This window comes from Cetorhinus maximus, chromosome 17 (genome assembly GCF_964194155.1).
Source record: "Cetorhinus maximus chromosome 17, sCetMax3.hap1.1, whole genome shotgun sequence".
Lineage (NCBI taxonomy): Eukaryota > Metazoa > Chordata > Chondrichthyes > Lamniformes > Cetorhinidae > Cetorhinus > Cetorhinus maximus.
In genome coordinates, this window is record NC_135895.1 from 69,491,452 (window position 1) to 69,513,383 (window position 21,932).

Below are 21,932 nucleotides of genomic sequence, written 5' to 3' on the forward strand. Positions count from 1 at the left end.
TTAGTAGGACTAGTAAGGGCTCTTTCCTGTTGGACTGCCTATAATTCTGTATAATTTAACGTCTGGACAAAGTGCAAAAAAGGGTAAGAATAATAGGAGCAAAAATTCAAATGCTACTATGCATTTAAGACATTTTGTTTTCTCTATTTCTCTGTCTCCCCACTCCATGAACCTACAGGTGCCAACCTACAGAACTGGTAAAAAATTGACCAATAACTTTGAAAAAGTAGGTGACTCAAAGTCATCAATGAAAATATGATTACAGAAGAAAGTGCAGTGTGACACAGGTTTGTCAAAAGTTGTATTCAACAACTTGCATAGCAGAGGATTGTGGCAAAATATCTGAAGATTTCCTCTAGTTTGTCCTTCAGAAGATAGTGATACACCCACAGTGCTTTTTTCTCCTGTAGCAGTTTGACCATTTCTGAGGGCAATCAGGAGTCAAATACTCCATTCCTGCTTCACCCAAACTCAGAATAATAACAACTGAAAATGTTTTGGACACTTGGCTTTGAGTAACCTCCAACAGTCCCCTGAAGAGCCACACTCAGTTCCCTTCTTCCTCAAATCAGTTACTCTCCTCCTCCTGTCCACCATGGTGCTGGTATTTGTCTCCCTCCCCTATTCACTATAGTATCTTTCACCCCAATGCTGCACCAAAGCTGCCAGCTTCTACTAGCTACTTCTGGTGGTCTGGGGAGGGAACTCTTATGAATGGAAATTACTAATCTTACAATACTATCGCAAAGATTCCCAAACAAAGCAAGATTCAATCCCTTAAAAAATTAAGGGGTGGGAGCTGGACGGGACACTGCTGATTCTTTTCTTTGCATGCAGACAAGCAGACATTGATTCAAAAACACTGACGACCTGTGTGAAATGTGGAAGGATGGTGTGTATAGGCACCATCCTCAACCAAAAGAGTTGACAAAATGTTGTGATGACAAGCCTGAATTGGAATGTGAGGAAAAGTAGGTACAATAAGTTGCAAAGTGACATGGACAGACTAAGTGAGTAGGAAAAACTATGGCAGAGGGAGTTCAGTTTGGGCAAGTGTGAAGCCATCCACTTTGGATGCAAGAAAGGCAACTAGAAGCTGTGCACGAGCAAAGTGATTTCGGTGTCCATGTACAAATATCACTAAAAGCTAGTGCACAGGTACAAAAGTAATCAAAAAGTCTAATGGAACATTAGCCTTCACCTCAAAAGGGGCTAGAATTCAAAAGGTGAGGAAGTTATGCTTCAGTTGTACAAAGCCCTGGTCAGCTTCTATCTGGAGTATCATGTTCAATTTTGGACACTGAACTTCAGAAAAGAAAAAAGCAAAATACTGCAAATGTTGGAAATCTGAAATAAAAACAGAAAATGCTGGAAAAATTCAGCAGGTCTGATAGCATCTGTGGAGAGAGAAACAGAGTAAAATTTCAAACCTGTAAGACCCTCCTTGAGAGCTAAAGAGAAGTAGAAACGTGATGAAATTTATACAGTTTGGGGGGGTGGAGCAGGTGAAGCTGGATAGAAGGCCAGCAATAGGTGAGGGCTAAGGAGAGATTGACAAAGATGTCATGGACAAAAAAACAAAGGAAGTGTTAATAGTAGTGGTAAGGGCTGAAGGAGATGCTGATAGTGATATAAAGGTAAGAAAGCAGAATGTGTTAATAGCAGAACAAGGAGAAGCACTCTGTGAAAGAACATGGAACAAGTAACAGATGGCCCTTTTGGGGGTGGGTGGGGGGGGGAGGGGGCAATGGCTGGGGGAAAGGGGTAAAAAGTGGATTAAAAAGGGGATAAAACAATGAATAAAATGACTAAAAATGAAAATAAATGGATAAAAAATAAAAAATACATTTTTTTAAAAGGGGAATTAAAAAGGGGTGAGAGGAAAGAGTTCATAGTCTGAAGTTGTTGAACTCAATGTTAAGTCTGGAAGGCTATAAAGTCCCTAATTGGAAGATGAGGTGCTGTTCCTCCAGTTTGCGTTGGGCTTCACTGGAACATTGCAGCAGGCCAAGGATGGACATGTGGGCATGAGAACAGGATGGTGTATTGAAATGGCAAGTGACAGGAACACCTGGTCATGCTTGCGGACAGACCGAAGGTATTCCGCAAAGCGGTCACCCAGTCTGCGTTTGGTCTCCCCAGTGTAGAGGTGACCACATTGAGAGCAGCAAATACAATAGACCAAATTGAAGGAAGTGCAAGTGAAGCACTCTTCACCTGAAAGGAGTGTTTGGGCCCTTGGACAGTGAGGAGGGAGGAAGTGAAGGGGCAGGTGTTGCACCTTCTGCGATTGCACGGGAAGGTGCCATGGGAAGGGGATGAGGTGTTGGGAGTGATGGAGGAGTAGACCAGGGTGTCATGGAGGAAACAGTCCCTACAGAATTCTGATGGGGGTGGTAAGAGGAAGATGTGTTTGGTGGTGACATCATGCTGGAGTTGACGGAAATGGCAGAGGATCCTTTGAATGTGGAGATTGGTGGGGTGAAAAGTGAGGACAAGGGGGACCCTATCATGGTTCTGGGAAGGAGGGGAAGGTGTGAGGGCAGAGGCTAGTGAGATGGGTCAGACACGGTTGAGGGCCCTGTCAACCACCGTGGATAGGAAACCTCGGTTAAGGAAGAAGGAAGACATCTCAGAAGCACAATTTTGGAAAGTGGCATCGTCAGAACAGATGTGACGGAGGCAAAGGAACTGAGAGAATTAGATGGAATCCTTTGAGGAGCAGGGTGTGAAGAGCTGTAGTTGTGGTGGCTGTGGGAGTCAGTGAGCTTGTAATCTATATTGGTGGACAGTCTATCACCAGAAATAGAGACAGAGAGGTCAAGGGGGGGGGGGAAGGGAAGTGTCAGAGATGGACCATGTGAAGGTAATAGAGGGGTGAAAATTGGAAGCAAAATTGATAAATTTTTCCAGGTCCAGACGAGAGCATGAAGCGGTACCGAAACAATCATCGATGTACCAGAGAAAGAGTTGTGGGAGGGGGCCCGAGTAGGACTGGAACAAGGAATGTTCTATATACCCCATAAAGAGACAGGCATAAATGGGACCCATGCGGGTGCCCATAGCCTTTTATTTGGAGGAAGTGACACAAATTTAAGAAGAAATTGTTCAGTGGGAGAACAAGTCCAGCCAAATGGAGGAGAATGGTGGTGGATGGGGATTGTTCAGGCCTCTGTTCAAGGAAGAAGCAGAGAGCCCTCAGACCATCCTGGTGGGGGATGGAGGTATAGAAGGATTGTATGTCCATGGTGAAATGGAGGCGACTAGCGCCAGGAGACTGGAAATTGCTGATATGACATAGGGCATCAGGGGAATCGCGAATGTTGGTGGGAAGACACTGGACAGGGCGTGAGAGAATGGAGTCAAGATAGGACGAAATGAGTTCCGTGGAGTAGGAACAGGCTGACATGATGGGTCTACTGGAACAGTCCTATTTATGAATTTTAAGAAGGAGGTGGAAGCCGGCTGTGTGGGATTAGGAGGCTAAGGTTGGAAGCTGTGGAAGGAAGATCTCCAGAGGAGATGAGGTCAGTGACAGTCCTGAAAACAATGGCTTGAAGTTCAGTGGTGGGGTCATGGTCCAGAGAGAGGTAGGAGGAAGTGCCTGAGAGTTGGCACTCAGCCTCTGTGAGGTAGAGGTCAGTATGCCAGACAACAACAGCACCACTGTTTTCGGCAGGTTTGATAACAAAGTCAGGATTGGACCTAAGAGAACAGAATGCAGCAAGTTCAGAAGGAGACAGGTTAGAGTAGCTGAGAAGAGCAGAGAAATTGAGGCAGCCAATGTCACGCCAACAGTTCTCAATGAAAAGATCAAGAGCAGGTAAGAGGCCAGAGGGAGGGGTCCAGGTGGAGGGACAATATTGGAGGCAGGTGAAAGAATCTGTTTAACGGAGGGGGGGGGAAACTCCTGCCCAAAGAATTGAGCCAGGAGACAAAAGTGACGGAAGAAGAGTTCAACATCGTGCCAAGTCTGAAATTCATTGAGGCGAGGCCATAAGGGTATGAAACCGAGTCCTTTGCTGAGTACAAAACAACCAGCATCAGACAGGGGAAAGTCAGACAGAATGGTGAATACACAGCAAGGACTGGGGTTAGAAGAAGGGATAGAGTCAGAGGGGCAGAAAAGGGTGGAGGGTCCTGGATGGGCGTTGATATCAATGCATATCAGTCAATGCATATCAATTAATATCAGAAAAGATATATTGACCTGGGAAAGGTGCAGCACAGATTTATTAGAATGATGCCAGGTCTTAAAAGGTTAAATTATGAGGACAGATTGCATAAACTTGCCTTATATTATCTTAAGTTAAGTTCTAACCATGGAATTTAAAATGGTAAAATTTTTGAAAAAGTAGATACAGAGAAATTATTTCTTCTGGTGGGGGAAGCCCTGAATAAAGGGACATAATCTCAATTAAATCATGAAGTACAAAGGGTACTGGACATCTGGAACCTGTTCCCAAGAGATTGTGGATGTTGGGTCAGTTCAAATTTTTAAAACTCAAATTTATAATTATTGTCAGCTAAGAGCATCAAGGCAAAGAGTTGAGGAACAAAATCAACTAATTGAATGGTGGAACAAAAAGGAGGTGCTGAATGGCCTTCTCCCGTTCCTGTGAATTCATGCAACATTAAGAGCTGCAAATGGTTGAATGCAACTCTCCAATTTTTCTTCACTAAATTCAAATTAAAGTTTGCAAAGTAAATGGACAAATTTCAAACCTATTTTTCTACCCAACCTCCTCACCAATGTTACAATGAAAACTGGCCCAATATTAAAGCAACGAGACCCAGGGAGATGTAAAATAATTCAATATTTACACAACAGCTTTGACTACATTTATCAATATAATTAGGTATCACTGTAGATACAAACAAGTACATATACAAATCATTGCCTAAAGTTCTACTGGCTAAAAATGCTGACATTTAGGTGTGAACAGAATAAGCGTTTCAATGTAGGGGTGTGTGGCTATTCAGTGTTAAATGCAATTTACACACAATCCAACTCTCAGAAGTTGCACATGGATTACCTTTAGTAGGATATATAGTTGCATTGTCATTGACTTGGTGACAAGCTGCATGTGACTTGGTCCCATGCCAAAATGTATATACTTGGTCCAGTTATTTAAAACTCTTCCATCAGTTACACTATTCATAGTATGATCAGGACTGTGTATACTGGAACAGTATTTTACCCACACAAAATATCCATTTCTGGAGTGCTTCGTAATTCCTAAAAATGTACAACAGCCTTTCATCCTGATTTTTTTTGAAACCACAGGTTTAAATGTTACACATTGCAGACACTGTTATTTGTTAAGATCTACATTCTAAAATTGATAGTAGAACTCGAGACAGATGTTTCTTCTTGTTAGTTCTTTGCCACTGTGTGCTATATTTCTAAGATAGGTCTATTATTGTTCCATGGACTAAATTAAAGGAACACACTAAAGAATAAAATAATACAGCTGTTGCTCATGATCTAAGAGATTCTGCAGGGTGTAATGATTTTTTTTATATATATACACACAGGGATTACTAATATGTCTGCTTTTGTCTACTTCCCATTTCAGGACCTTTCAACATTTCTAATGTGAACCTTTTCAATTATGGGGGAGGGTAGAGGGAAAAGTTGGACTACAGGCTGTTCCACAGCTCTGATTCTACTTTAACTCTGTTCATTATTGCTGACAGAGTGGAGGGAGAGTTACCCTGTTTCTAATGTATTGGACCTGAATCTAGGAGTATTTGTTGGAACAGTGGAAACAAAATTTTAACCCTTATCTAACAAATGTTGTTTTCCCACTCAGGAAACTTCAATGACAGTATTTTATATAAAATTTGGAAAAATACAGCACTCTGAAGATTATCTTACTCCCTCGTCCGCCCAAAAAATGTATTTAATTTTAACTTGCACAGAGTGCATCAAAAGGCAAGAGGGACTGCTGCCCATAGATATAATGTTTATTTTTTTAAATATTGACCTCAAGCAGATTTTAAATATTGGCAAATCTAGAACTGAACTTTTGCGCTGGAGCAAGGAGTAGAATTTTCCTCTCTGGAGACTAAGTGCGTTGGCAGGCAGGAAAGGCAGCGTGGGTTTCAGCGCCTAACCATCCGCTTTTCACCTGTGTATACATGAATGAACAGCACATCATCTCTCGTAGGGGATGGGCTGGGATTCGTCCTGCCATTACCTCATTGGCTGGTATTTCTGGACACCATATTTAAACAGAATCCACGCACACATTCACTCTCTGCAGCCCGGGACTTGTCGTGGCAAGCACCAGAATGGCCCAGAGAAGAGACAAGCGCTGTGCCGCTAAGTTCAGTAACAAGGCACTGGCGACACTCCTCCAGGCAGTCAAAGATTGGAGGAAGATACTACAACCCAGTGGTGGGAGCCAGAGGTCCACCAACCTCACTACCAAGGTTTGGCAGAGGGTCGCCAGCATGGTCAGCGACTGCGATCCTCAGAAGAGGGCCAGTGCGGTCCAGCTATCCAGTGTGGGAAGAGGATGAATGACCTCATCCGCTCCACCAGGATAAGTCAACATTCTCCTCAATCTCAACTCTCACTCTCAAGGCCATCAGGTATTCATAGGATTACAATTCACAAGGATCTCATACACTACCAGCGCAAGGGACATCATCATTGATTCTCTCACACATTTTTGCCTCTTCATCTCTTGTCACATCCTGCACAAGTTGCACCTTCGGCCCTTACATAGGTCCATTCAGCACACACAGCAGGGAGGCTTGCTTATCATATATTTTGGCATCCGTCCTGCTCACAGTCTGTCCATCTGTCTTTATGTAGGAAAAGATCACCCACAACAGGAGAGAGAGATCCCAGACCAGAGGGGGATTTTGGAGCTTAGGCAATTCATCCTCTTTGAAGAGCAAACGGCAGAGCTAGCTGGTGAGGTCAGAGACCATTCCTGCGCTGAAGGTGAGATTGGCATCTCCCAACAAGCTAGTGAGGCCCCATCCACAAGTCTTTGCTCACCCGCCAAAACTGAGTGACTATCTAGCCAATCACTAACTATCCCTTCTTCCAATTACAGCCACCAGCAAGAAAAGGAGGAGACACACTGCCAGTCAACCCATCAGCCCCAGCCCCCAGGCCACCTCAGATGAGGATCCTGAGGACCCATTGAATGTGGAGCTGTCACTGTGTTCAACTGCACTCTCCACAGCCAGACACACACCTCGGTGTGACCTAGTTTTAGAGCAGGCTTGGGGTCACCATCTAGTGAGCACAGCACAGATTCGGGTCCACAGCAGGCAGAGGCAGTGATAGCCAAGGTCACCAACATTCGGAGCTCCTGCTGAGTCCAATTCCAATGACGGGCCTCTGGAATCGGCCCTTAGAGAGATTTTGGAACTCCAAAGACAGGCAGGCAAACAGCAGGCAGGATTCTCAAAGGGCATTACCAGATTAGAAGAAAGGATGCAGGAGTCCGTCTACATTCTGTCTGACGTCATGGCACCGACATGCCAGCGCAATGAGTGGCAATCGCCATGGAGACCTTGGTCCAGCAATTTGTGCTGGATATGTGCGAGGACCTGCATACCATCACTATAACTATGAGTGGGATGCATCAGTGGCTATGCGGGAGGGGACGGGGCACCTCAATCTCCTCTCCAGGAGCCCCTTCACCTCCCCACCCCCCCACCCCCCACTCCTCACTTATCTCCCCTCGTGTGTCTCAGGTCTATGGTGTCTCGCACAACCTCAGTACAGTGAGTCGCCCTTATGTCCACACCAGTGACAATAGCAAAGCCTGTTGCTCTAACAACATGGTGCTTGGGCAATGCATATCTTAGACTTGCGTCAGAGGATCGTATCATATGGCCTCATGAATATAGATTTTGCAGTTTGGCATCTCCTCCCGATGCTGCTGCACTGAAGACTGAACCAGTGGATTTTATAGGTTTCAACGGCGACCCGCATTGGAGTCAATCTAAGTCGATGCATCTTTCAATGGCTTCCATGTAATGTCCGTCAGGCTTAAGTGTGGGTTACATTTCAAGTAACAGTTGGGGATCTTAGGCACTCATGGCAGCCTGTAGCATGACATCGCGACTGCATGGACAACTAAACATTACCCTTATAGCAGTTACCACTTTCCACCGGCATGTTGCAGATCTATGGACCTAGCTAGAACATGGCGAGACCTTAAATGTCTGCTGGACGGCCACAACAATGAAAGATCAGAGGTGTGTGTCTAGGCCCCAGATGCCATACTATTAAATGGAAGGATGCTGCTTTGGACCTGAAGGTCCGGCTAGCATGCCTTAACATAATCCCTTGAGCTAGCTCTCCAAAGGGCAATTGACATGGTTTTCTGATTGTGACAGTGCCATCAGTGTCTCAGGTTTCCTTGTGTATATCTGAAACTGCTGGAATGAAAATGTGGAGGCCTCAAATGGGATCAGAGTGAAGCTCCACAACATCTGATGTGTGCTCTTTATTATCAACTAAGTTACCAAGTAATGCTTAAATGCAGCGTCAACATTTTCTGGGCTACAGAAACCAAGACAATTCTGGAGGTGAACTTGGAAAGCTCCGTATGAAGGCTGGGTCATGAGTGCTTGTCAATGATCAGACAGTTTATTTTTATTCATTTACGGGATGTGAGCTTTGCTGGAGAGGCCAGCATTTATTGCCTGTCCCTAATTTCCCTTAAGAAGGTGGTGGTGAGCTTCCTTCTTCAATCACTGCAGTCCGAGTGGTGGAGGCACACCCACAGTGCTGTTAGGGAGGGAGACCCAGGATTTTGATCCAGCGACAGTGAAGAAATGGCAATATGTTTCCAAGGCAGAATGGTGAATGGCTGGGAGCAGAACTTCCAGGTGGTGGTCTTCCCATGTATCTGCTGCCCTTGTCCTTCTAGATGGTAGTGACCGTGGGTTTGGAAGGTGATGCCTAAGGAGCCTTGGTGAGTTTCTGCAGTGCACCTTGTAGATGGCACACACTGCTGCCACTGTTCGTCGGTGGTCGAGGGAGCGAATGTTTGTGGAAGGGGTGTCAATCAAGTAGGCTGCTTTGTCTTGGATGATGTCAAGCCTCTTGAGTGTTGTTGGAGCTGAACTCATTCAGGCAAGTGGGGAGTATTCCATCACACTCCTGACTTGTGCCTTGTAGATAGTGGTCAGGCTTTGGGGAGTCAGGAAGTGAGTTAATCGCTGCAGGATTCCTAGCCTCTGACCTGCTCTTGTAGCCACAGTATTTATCTGGCTGGTCCAGTTCAATTTCTGGTCAATGGTAACCCCCCAGGATGTTGATAGTGGGGGGAATTTAGCAATGGTAATGCCATTGAATGTCAAGAGGCAATGGTTAGTTTCCCTCTTGTTGGAGATGGTCATTGCCTGGCACTTGTGTGGCATAACTGTTACTTGCCACTTGTCAGCCCAAGCCTGGATATTGTCCAGGTCTTGATGCATTTGCACATGGACTGCTTCAGTATCTGAGGAGGCGTGGATGGTGCTGAACATTGTGCAATCATCAGCAAACATCCCCACTTCTGACCTTATGATGGGAGGTCATTGATGAAGCAGCTGAAGATGGTTGGGCCTAGGACATGGTGCTGCTGAAGCTCTCTGTGCACAGAAACTTGACCTGACTTGCAGTCTTGCATCCATAACGGAGTGTGACAGAGCACTGCATCCTAAAGAACAATCTCATGCTGGGGACTCAGGATGAGGATGAGGCCAGAACATTATTCTTGCATGAGGGATGGCCTGTGGAGAAATGCTGCAGTCCGGATCCAGATCGGTCCTCAAACATTCATGCGAGAACCAGGGATTGATGAATATCCTCTTGTAACCTTGTAACACTTCAGGGATACTGCCATGAGTGCACTGAGGTTTACAGTGCTGCAGTGTGTGCCATCTACAAGGTGCACTGCAGAAATTCACCAAGGCTCCTTAGGCAGCACCTTCCAAACCCACGATCACTACCATCTAGAAGGACAAGGGCAGCAGGTACATTGGAAGACCACCTCTTGAAGGCTGCTATAGGCAGTGAAATGTTGACACAACGTTTGAAAAGACTGCACCATGTCTAATTTCTTCACAGTGCGCACTAGTGGAGTTCTTATCCCATAACAGAACAGTCACATGCTCCAGAGGCTGTCTGACCTTCCAAGGATGAGGCCATCATCATCACAAGATTGTGACTATTCATTCTGAGATTAATGTCCTTCATTGAGATGCTGGGGATAACAAAGGTGTTAATGTCGAGCCTGCACGGAGGGCACAGGTGAAAGAAGCTCGTATGGGCTAGTTGTTTTCATTGTCCTGGGACCTTGTGGCTATAAGGATCTTGTGGGCACGTCTGGCCTATGCTATACCTCTTCCTCTGGGGCCTCAATATCTTCACCCTCATTGAACTTATCCCTCGCGACATCCTCATCGGAGGAGAACCGCAGCTGCTCCATCTCCATCTGGTAACTCATCCCCACTTTGGAGCACCAAGTTGTGTAGAGCGCAGCAAACCATGACGATGCAGGACACCCTCTGAGGACAATACTGGAGAGCACCACCCAACCAGTCCAGATATCGGAAGCACACCTTAACTATGCCAATGGTTTGCTCAATCAAGGCAGAATGAGCTGCATTGTACCACTCCTCTGAAGCATTTTGTGGCCACCAAACATGCGTCATTAGCCATGACTTTTGGGGGAGCTTCTGTCACTGATAAGCCCACCCTGAATGCTCTGAGGGCCCTCAAAGATCTGTGGTACCTGTGAGTGAGTCAAGATGCAAGAGTCATGCGAGCTCCCAGGGTATCTCGCACAGACCTGCATAATCTGCTTTTGGTGGTTACAGATCAACTGGATCAGCTGCACATTGAGAGAGTGGAAACTTGTTTTATTGATAAATTGTAGTGTCTGCTGCCAGCAAGCTCTTAAAGCCACATGTGTGCAGTCTATTGCATTCTCCGCCTTGGGAAGCTGGATATTGCTGCAAATCCCACTGGTCTGGCAGCCTGGTTGGCTTCATCCAGGGAGAACGAGACATAATCATGTGTCTTACTAAATAGGGCATCAGGAACCTCCCGGATGCATTTGAGAGGAGGATTGTGATATTCCAGAGTTGCCCAGCCGGGCCCTGGAATGAACCACTCTCAAAAAGGTTGAGTGCGATGGTCACCTTTAGAACCACTGGCAATGCATAGCCTCCCAGGCTGTGCAATGTCAGATCCTCCAGAAGAATGTGGCAGATGTGAGCAACCACATCTCTTGACAAGTGAAGGCTCTACAGTACTGTCTCCCATTCAACTGCATGTATGAGAGGTGTCTTTGGTACACTGTCATGCCAAGCACCTCCATGGAATTTGTCTCTGCCTCAGCTTCTGGGTCTTCATGGAGCCCCAGTGACCTGTTTATCAGGGCAAGGCTCTTCCCTTTGCCCTGCCTGACACTGACAGGCCCTTCTTCTCCTCCTCTGTTGCATGAGAGCCATGAAAAAGGCAGTGTTGCCTGCTACCTCCATTCTGCACACCTCCTCATCTCTACGGGGAAATTGAACAAAGACATGATTGGACGTAACCCTGCAATGATCACCTTCCATCATCAAGCTAGGGAGTTATTGTGAAGTCTTTGGGGTGCCCTCACTCCAGACATTTCATCCCCAGATCCTCCCTTGAAGCTGTCGCAAAGCCTTAAGAACACTGGAAGCTGAATGCCATCCACCCCAACACCACTACCCCACAAACGCCCCAGGTGTGACAGTGCTTTCACAAAGTGGGGTTGGATCTGGATGAGTACAGCCAGGCACTATCAACCTCAGTCAGTGAAGTCTGGTCGTGATTCACTCCAGTCTAATTAGCCGCCAACGGTTTTGTGGGTGGTGGGGGGGTCATGATTCTAGTGAGCTGGGTTTTTAATGAGCATTCATGACATGCAAAAGCAAGCAACTACCGCTTCCGACATGGTAAGGCAGGCTACCCAACCCACCATGGAAGTCAGAAGCAGACAATTCCAACCCATTTTTACGCCAGCTGGAAGCTGACTTTTGGTTCAACTCCAAATTTTCCAGTTCCACCTGCCCCGATGCCCGCCGCTGGCAGGACTGGAAAATTCCACCGAAGGTATCATGATTATGTGGATGGATGGACCAGAGGGCCATTATCTGTCCATCATTGTTCATATATCCATAGCTTATAGTAGTTTGTGTATCACAATATTGTTTCATAATATATACAACTCTCCATCCTATCTTAAACCATGTGATCTCCTGGGAGAGGCAAAAACCCAGATTAAAAATCCTAGGCCAATTTGGGGGAATAAAATCTGGGTGGTTCCTCTCAAACCCAACTATGGTGATCAAAACTGGGCCATGAGATCACCCTGGCCCTGAATTGCTGCAGACTTACCTTTTTAGGAGAGATGATGGTCACCCAAGCCAGAAATGAGTCCAGCTCTCGTTTAAAGGAATTCAGTGAATCAGTGTTGACCATAAAAGACAGCAGCTGTTCCAGAGAACCATTACTCTCTGGAAGGAAAAAACACTTCCTGACATTTAATGTTGGTTGTTAAACCGAGCCCCCCTCTTAAGTTGGCATAAAAGGATCCCATGGCACTATCCAAAAAACATTTCATCTGAAAGACAGAGCTGCACTCCATTGGTGTTGCACAGAAGTGTCATCCTAAAACTCAAATCTCAAGGTGGGACCTGAAATCAGACCAGAGTACTGCTACTGAGCCAAGGCTGGCACCTACAATTTACTGACTTTTAAACCTAATATTGGTATCTATTTTTGCCATATCACTGCCCAGTAACTCCTGCTAGAAACCTTAAATTTGCACATGCGAACGTTGGCGAGGGCAGGATTAAGTTTACTTCTGGTAAACCGGGATTAACCTGTTGAGATCCATTGCCTTGCCTCACAAAGTATGGACAGCTGGATGGTGTCATGCTTTTAGGAATCAGCAGGCAACCCATCAGGCAGGGAAGGAATACTGGAAAATGAATCTTAAAAGCATCAGCAGAACCTGAGTGATTGAGCTCGTGCTTTAAACTCATCTGCTAGGAAATGGAAGTGCTTTACTCTTACTCTGTTAATATGCAAGAAAATATTCTACTAAATTCAGCAGTGGCACTTTAAAATTCAAAAGCAAAATATAGCAGATGCTGAAGGGTCATCAACCCAGAACATTAACTCTGTTTCTCTCCATGACAGATGCTGTCTGACCTCCTGATTATTTCCAGTATTTTCTGTTTTTTTAATTAAGAAATGAAACCCTGGTTTATTTGCCCCTCTCCATAGTCTAGATGTGCTGAGGCCAATTGTGCTAATTACTACCCTGACTGAGACCATCTATCTTCACACAAGAATAAAAATTGAGCCCGGGGCTTCCTACATAACTCAGTCACGTTCTAGGTGGCACATTTACCAAAAATCTTGCTTTCTAGTACATCTTATGAGCTTAATTCTGAGAGGGGGTTGGTGAGATGCAGAATGATGTCAACAGCACAAATTCATTCCAGCTCCCCATACCGGTTGTGGTAATTCATGGAGGCCTACTTCCTTGCCTTGCCCCATGCTTGATGTAGAGTGGTGTCCTTCCAGCTACAAAGATGCCTATGGTCCTTTGTGGGCTATGGTTAATTAAAATATTCAAAAGAAATCATGTCATTACTTCAGAGGAAAGCTGAGATCAATAGAATATTGCCAGCATCCTGAGCAGTGTGACCCCTGCACACTACACTCCCTCCCTAACAAATAAAAGTATAGGAACTTCAGACTACTGTACCACCAATAGATGTGTTACCTTTATTAGACAATAAAGCACTACATTACTATAAAACAACTTTCTTCATTCAATGCTCTACAATGAGTTAATAATGAGAGCAATAATGATTAAATCTCCCCAGGTATCGGATAGTGGTGCTACAAAAAAGGTTAGAGTCCTTTTGAACCAGAAACTGATGAGCAGAACTTCATGAAGGCAATAGTTGACATGATTTGGGTACATGACCAGAATGAAGTCAGAGGAGCGGTGACCTCATAACGGAGAATCTGGGCTACCAGTGAAAGAAGCAAATGTCCCTTACCCAACACTGGGCTTCATTTTAAATCTATCATTTAGGGAGGAGAGTAAGGGCCCTGTTTGAAAAGATGGATATGCCAACAGATTAATGCCTATATTTAATATAATCCCTGTACTTTCACCACCAGAACAGCCCCAACACCACCGCCCCCACCCCCACCCCCCCACCCCCACCCCCCCCACCCACACCACCAACCCCACCCACACCACCAACCCCACCCACACCACCAACCCCACCCACACCACCAACCCCACCCACACCACCAACCCCACCCACACCACCCCCTCCCACCTCCTCCCACCCACTCCCAACTAGTAAGACAGCTGTCAAAAGTGCTGCCATCATGCCTATTTTATGATTATCTTGATTTCTAGTTGCATCAATGTGATTGGGTTTGTGCTGGTTGTGCAGTACTGATTCTGGGCTAGGGCAAATTTTCCATCCCCAGGATTTTCATCTCATTTATGTCTAAGTTATTGTTTTTACTTGGGTTATTTCTGTTTGCAAGTTGCATTTGCTGAGATCTTCCTTTGCAATACTGGAAGGAAGTAATCATTCAGTATAAGAGTTTTCCTCAACATGATATTTAATACTTTGTGGGCTACTCTTCAGTGTGACTCTGATGGAGGAGCCACAATTGGGGTAAGAACCAGATCCACTGGGTTTCAACTCCCCACAAGTGCCCCCACCAATTACAACCCAGAGTCCACAGTGATGGCATTGCTTGCAGCCAAGGGAAAGAATGGCACATGTGCCAGTTCTGTGGAGGGCGAGGTTATAGATGAGTTCTGCAACAGAGGACTCAGATGACAGCTTCAACAGAGTGACATACAACAGAATACTGATGAACATGAACACTGAGATACTTGGTGCACAGGCAGCTTCCTGTCACTGCCAAGGAACATGAAAGAGTCCAGCTGATTGGTACGACATGCACAAACATTCACTCCCTCCACCACCAATGCACAGTAGCAGCAATGTGTACCATCTACATGATGCACTGCAGGAATTCACCAAGACTCCTTCGACAGCACCTTCCAAACCCATGACCACTACCATCTAGAAGGACGAGGGCAGCAGATAAATGGAAACGCCATCACCTGGAAGTTCCCCTCCAAGTCATTCACCATCCTGACTTGGAAATATATCACCGTTCCTTCACTGTTGCTGGGTCAAAATCCTGGAACTCCCTCCCTAACAGCACTGTAGGTGTACCTAGACCACATGGACTGCAGTGGTTCAAGAAGGCAGCTCACCACTACCTTCTCAAGGGCCATTAGGATGGGCAATAAGTACTGGCCTAGCCAGTGACACCCACATCCCATGAATGAATATGAAAAAAATTTACAAAATACAAGATGCACTGCAGCAACTTGTCAAGCCTCCTTTGAAAGCACCTTCCAAACCCATGACCTCTACCACTTAAAAGGACAAGGGCAGCAGATGCTAGCGAACACCATGACCTGCAACTTCCCCACCAAGCTACATGCCATCCAGACTTTGCATTATATTGCCATTCCTTCACTGATGTTAAGTCAAAATCCTAGAACTCCCTAACAGCACTGTGGATGTATGCATACCACATAGACTACAGCTGTTACATAGGATATACAGCACAGAAACAGGCCACTCGGTGCAACCAGTCCATGCAACATTTATGTTCCAGTTGAGCCTCCTCCTATCTTCCCTCATCTAAATCTATCATCGTAATCCTCTATTCCCTTTTCCACATGTGCTTGCCCCAAAATGCCTCTATTCGCTTCAACCGTTCTCTGTGGGAGTTCCACATTCTCACCACTTGGGTAAAAAGCTTCTTCTGAATTCTCTATTGGATTTCTTGCTGACTATCTTATATTGATGGCATCTAGTTATGCTCTTCCCACCCCATAAGTTCTCTCTGTATCCACTCTATCAACATCTTTCAATTTCGAAGACCCCTCAGTCTTTTTTCTTGTATCATCCTTATAAATCTTCTCTGCACCCTTTCTAGTACACCTATACCCTTTTTATAACCTGGTGACCAGAATCCATGATTCACCTGGAAGGAAAATGGCAGCAGATGCATTGTAACACCACCATCTGCAAGTTCGCCTCCAAGCTACGCACCATTACCGTTCATTCACTGTTGCTGAGTCAAAATCTTGGAATTCCCTCCCTAGCAGCACTGTGGGTGTACCTACGCCACAGGGACTTCAGTGGTTCAAGAGATGAGATTTTTTTTCTGTCAGAGGGTTGTGCAACTTTGGAATTCGCTGCCTCAGAAGGCGGTGAAGGCAGGATCATTGAATATTTTTAAGGCAGAGGTTGATAAATTCCCTTACCTAACAAGAATCTAAGGTTATTGGGAGTAGGTGGGAAAGTGGAATTTGAAACACAAACAGGTCAGCCATGATCTTATTGAATGGTGGAGCAGGCTCAAGGGGCTGAATGGCCTATTTCTGCTCCTTGTTCGTGTGTTCATAAGAAGACAGCTCACCACCACCTTCTCAAGGGCAGTTAGGGATTGACAACAAATGCTGGCCTAGCCAGTGACACCACCTCTGTATAGGAATTACATTAGTTATCTGGTAGTCCTCTGATACAATATGGTTCAAGAAGGCAGCTCACCACTACTTTCTCAAGGGCAATTCTGGATGGGCAACAAATGCTGACCTTACTAGCGATGCTTGCATTCCAAATGTGAATAAAAAAAGTTAGAGTTGCAATGTTTACAATCTGCATTGGAACAGTTTCCTGGAAGGAGTTACAAGGCTGTAATTCTGCTGAACACAATGGCCCAGGGCATTATGCATAACAATAGGAATGAATTCCAGAATTTGTATCAAACTTGCACAAAACAGTTGTTTCAGTGTCAAAAAGTAGTATCTTCTACTGGGGTAAAATATACCAGCGGAGGATTTAGATGCTTTACTGCATCACTACATTTTTAAACTGAGAGCTTTCCTATCCTAGTAAATTAATTTGGCAATTTGTCTACTTTGGCAGAAGGTTTGCTCTGGTGGCTGTGTCTAATGACATTGTAAATATATTCAAGAGGAATTCAAAAGCAACAATGTGACTTAATTTACCAACCAAAACTACTTTTCCACTTCATCGATAGAAGTTGCATCCAAGTCAGTATATTGTGTTACTGGTATCCTCAAGTAAAGCCAGTGATTGCTGCCTAACATGTTTAGTAAACAATTGTATGAAAGGAGCTTTAGACAGTAACAATCACTAGCTTCACGTGATGCAGATAAATGGATCGTGATTTGCTCTTGAAAAACTTTTAAAAAAAACTTAGTTAGCCAGTTTGATAAATGTAAGTTAGTTATTGTTGTTGACTGTGCTTCTGTCTTGTAACTTTATCAATAATCTCATCTATATTTGATTTATTAAAAGTATAGCATACACTTCCTATGTCATACTTACTTCCTTAATAGTTTTCCTGTCATGCTATGGTGTTTGTCACCTCTACGGCCATAGATCAAGCTCTCCAATTCATGGTGATCTGCCAGTATGTATTGCTATTCGAATACACATGATCATGTTCATCAATGGGTTAAAATTCCTCTTTACAGCAAAAGATGGGAGGATGGCCCTTTTCCTCCCATTAACGACAGACTACCTGTATCATAGGGACGCGATGGCTTCCAAATGTGCGACTTGAGGATGTGACTTCTCAGCAGGCTATTAATTTTACAAACAGACATCCTCCGGCTTTTTGTTCAAAGTGGAATCTAGTCTCGTCCCGTAACTTTCATTCAGTCAGGAGCCAGACCACCTCGGTATTATTCTCTGCTAAGTATAATTTACCCTTCTATATTTCCTAGTGTACAGGGAATTACATGGATCCGATTTCCTCTGCAGTTGGCTGGTTCTATTTAGTGCTCACCACATACTGCTGATTTCACCCTGTAGAGATGTAGTATTTAATTTGTCCCAGTGTCTGTTTTCTGTCCTAACAGTCTGACATTCAGAAAAGCCACCGTTAGACCAATAGAGATACTCTCAAAACAGCAGGATAGTTCAGATTTAATCCCAGGAAGAGTGCAAGCAAACAATTAGTGGAACTGGTTCTGTGCTCATCCTTGTTCATTTAAATTTTGCAAATAAAATGACAGATGTATCGGGAAATATCGGGAAAACAGCTCCCAATTCATGCAATATTGAAAACAGCTGACAATGCAAAAGAAGTTAATAACAACGTGGACGTGTTTCAGACAAGGGCCGCGTGAATAACCGAAACAAAAAGTGTGCCCAAAACATTACTACAATGAAATCGGTTCATGGTCTTACCTGGGTCGTGAAAGGGCACAAGAGCAAAGTTATATAGAGGCTTCTTGGGTCGACTTAGGGATGTTTCTAAAATCTTTGAAGCTCCTTCAATAACTTGAACTAAATCATCATACATGGACCCAGTCACATCAAACACAAAGGCCAGGGTAGAGGCTCCCTCCGGGATGTCCTCCGCCTTCTCCTCGGTCTCAGCAGCATCTTGAGCTGTCGACTGCGAGAGCAGGACCAGGCACGCTGTGCAGATTTTAAATAACCATTTAAAGTTCATTAGCACAGTCATTTTAAATAAGAACGGCACAACTTAAAAAAAGACACCTTCAAAAATCAAAAGACGTCTAAAGCTAAACGATGCATTTAAAAAAAGGAAAAAGCAGTTTCAAAATAACTTTGATCTGAGAATCAAAACTTGTATCTCGTCTGGTTCTGGTCTCCAAAGGCAGGCAGCCAGACAGACAGAGGTTAGTCAAAGCTGCAGATAGCCAGATCTCCTCCTCTCTCGATTTCGTTTTCCTCTGTCATAAAGTTGGGCTGCTTAATTTCCCCAACTCTCTGAAGCAGCCTGGCTGTTGGAGAATTTGGCTCAGACTGCAACTTCACGGCTCCGGTCAGCCTCTTTCCTCTCCTCAAGCAGGCAAGATGATACCCTGGAGAGTGCTGTGTGCCGATTGGAGCACATTGCTATGGAGTCATTAGGATTTTAGGGGCCCCCTTTGGGGTGAGTGTTAAGTTTAAAGGTCAGCCCTTAGTACTTTTGACTCTAGGGATCAATGGAAAATGCACCGCGAGCTCAGCACTTTTTTAAGTTTATTTTTTTCTAAAGCGAGCTTGGTAATTACAAGTATGTTTGTGATTAAAGTTGATGGAATTGTGCTGGGAACCGACATTTAATTACATCACTAGTTACAGAACCAAAGTAATTACAAGAAAACAGATTAGCACTCGGTAATTGATGAGGCAGAAAAATGAGCTTCTACTTAACAGAAACACAAGAAAAAATAGGAGTAACCGGGTTAAACTTGCTCCAACTCCACTGTGCAACCGCTTTCCCTAGACCTGTTGAATTATCTGAAATTAGTCGGTTATTCAATTATCTCGGTTGCCTTTCTCATAGAATAACATTTTCAAGGGCATTTTGAAGATCGGTGACACTTTTGTAGAGACCGAAAGCTATCGTTTCACAGCAGGGTTGTTATTAAAGTGTGCAGTCACCTTTGAAGAAAAGATAAACGGAAAATTCAAATTCCAGATTTGAGGTGGAAAGCAACATTCTTTGTTTCCTTTTTTCTTCCATTAAAAGTTATTTCTGTGGTTTTAGAGTAACTGAACATTCAGATAAGGAACTAAGTCACATTTTACTGCATGAACAGTTATTTACGCATAAACTACTTAAATGTATAGTTAATTGATATGTTCAAATATTCCCTGTTAACTTTCAAGGAAGCTTGTTGTATTAGTCTATGATAAAAAGAGAATAATTAATTTAATGCCATATGTTAATTCTAAACTCTACCAAAGCACCAAATTACTTCGAACTGAATGGACTATTCAGGCAAAGGTTTTTCTGGAATTCATCCCACTCAAACATCCCCAATGAGGTGCCTGTTCAGAGTATGAAACATACACGCAGGTACCATTCAAAATGGTAATTGTTCAATTCTCCATCAAAATTTTGCCAGTGTAAACATCGTATCACAAGGTGTTCCAGGATCCATCTCAACCTGCAATTTGCTGAAAAGATGGAATTTTGGGTTGACACCTAGGTCGAGAGTACAGTTTTCTATTAAACCAATGGATCAGTGAATTTTCCCAGCCTGGGAAACTTCAAATGCATTTACACTACAATCTTGATTGTAGTGTAAATGGTCATTCATCTCACTGCTGTCTACTGACCTTGTAGTGGACAACTTAGCTGCTGGGTTTGCCTATAATATTGGACTTCAAAGTAACTCACTGGCTGTTAAGCACTTTCTGTGTGAAAAGTGTGATATTTATATTTACAAGGATTTTTTTCTTGTTTCACTGCATATTTTCTCACCAAATACTATTTCATGTTAACATCCCAGTTAAACTAGGTCAGTTGAGAAGAATGGGTTTTAGAAATTGTGTTATTATGTAAATAAGCTAAGACCTGGATTTTGCAACAGCGCTGCTCACTGACCACAAAGAAAGCTGCCCACGAAGACCTAGTGATCTCTGTGGTGGGAAGTTCTTCTTTGCTGATGGCAGTTTAAATCTGGCACCATGTGAAGGCAATCTGCAGGCATGCAGCAACAATTATGTCAGCAAGCAGGGTAAGCAGCCAATCACATTGAAGTATTCACATAGATGGGAAAGCAGGAAGTTAAATCCCTTTAGTTTTAATTTCAGATAGCAAAATAAATTATTTATGATTGGATTAAGATAGAGGATAAAGTCAGAATAAATAAATTATAAAAAATTAAAAATGTTTGAATTTTTTATCACAATAAATTTGACATCCCACAAATATAAAATAAGCCTTTCAGGACCAGTGAGGACGGTTAGCTGTAATTGAGAAGTTAATATGCTATTAAAACCCAATTACACTTTATTCAACAAGGTGTAACTTTGTCAAGGATTTTTACAGCAAGACTAATAGTATAAAAGTCAGTTCATAGATTTCTACGGGGATCTCAACAATGCGCCCGCTGGGTTAGCGTAGAATTACTGATAGCAATTTCTGGATTTCTGCATTAATGTGTGTATGTGCAGACTCCAGATGCTGCCATCAATTTCAATGGAGTAATCAGCAAATGCTGTCAGTTTTGTCGCTATCATCACCACTGCAAAATCCAGGCCTAATTGTTTTTATTGAATCTAACTTTAAGAAATACTGTTGTATATTTTTAGAGTGTTTTCCAAAAACACTTCATTGTGCACACCTCCATTTATAAATTAAATGATAATATAGGAGGAACCCAAAGGTTGGCATAACCCTGTCTCTACAATGTTTAAATTTAAACTTGGGTGTGTTAGGGTTGGCAGGAGAAAAGTAGAATTCAGACTATTGTAGGTTTCCCTCTACGCCACAGCAAAATGAATTTTGATGGTCACTTTCAGAGTAAGTCCTCGCCCATGGCATATCCTGCTGGAATGTCCTGAAAATAATAGTTGTTTATCGTGAAAAAATGGGAATAGTTTGATTTTTTTTGATAAAGATTTGGGTCTTTAGTCCTCCCTGTAAAGTACTGACTGTTAATGTTCATTTCAAATTACCTAGCATATTGGATTCAAGTATATGTTGCCATGAAGAATATTTGAAGAAATATGACTCCCCCTAGTGGTAACATATGCCAAGTTGGGTACTGTTATATTCACACTATTATTGTATAATAAAATAAAGGGTCAGATTTTGCTGGAGTGAGGTGTTTCATAGTATGCTCTGTTAGTTAGTCTTTTTCATGCATGTTTAAGTTTTTACACTTTATGCCCACAAAGTTGCGGGAAGCGCATGCAGTGAGGGCAAGGGTCATCTGATGCGAGACCCCTCCAAGAACCCGTCTCCAATTCAGTGCTTACTCAGCCTGTTGAGCCACATGGAAACTTCTAAAATTAGTTATAGTGTC

The 21,932-nt window shown here is 43.7% G+C and overlaps 1 protein-coding gene across 6 annotated transcripts in view; it reads right to left on the minus strand.

Annotated features, from left to right (window-relative positions):
* Window positions 1–18,929, minus strand: part of hmcn1 (hemicentin 1) — a 701,874-nt gene extending 682,945 nt beyond the window's left edge. For all 6 annotated transcript variants that reach the window (XR_013579326.1, XR_013579325.1, XM_078561403.1 and 3 more), the window contains exon 1: window positions 18,349–18,929. Coding sequence is in view for 4 of the 6 variants with exons in the window: in XM_078561403.1 (XP_078417529.1) it covers window positions 18,349–18,628 (280 nt within the window). In the remaining 2 variants the exon portion in view is untranslated. The remainder of the gene's footprint in view (window positions 1–18,348) is intronic.
* Between the last annotated feature and the right edge of the window lie 3,003 nt (window positions 18,930–21,932).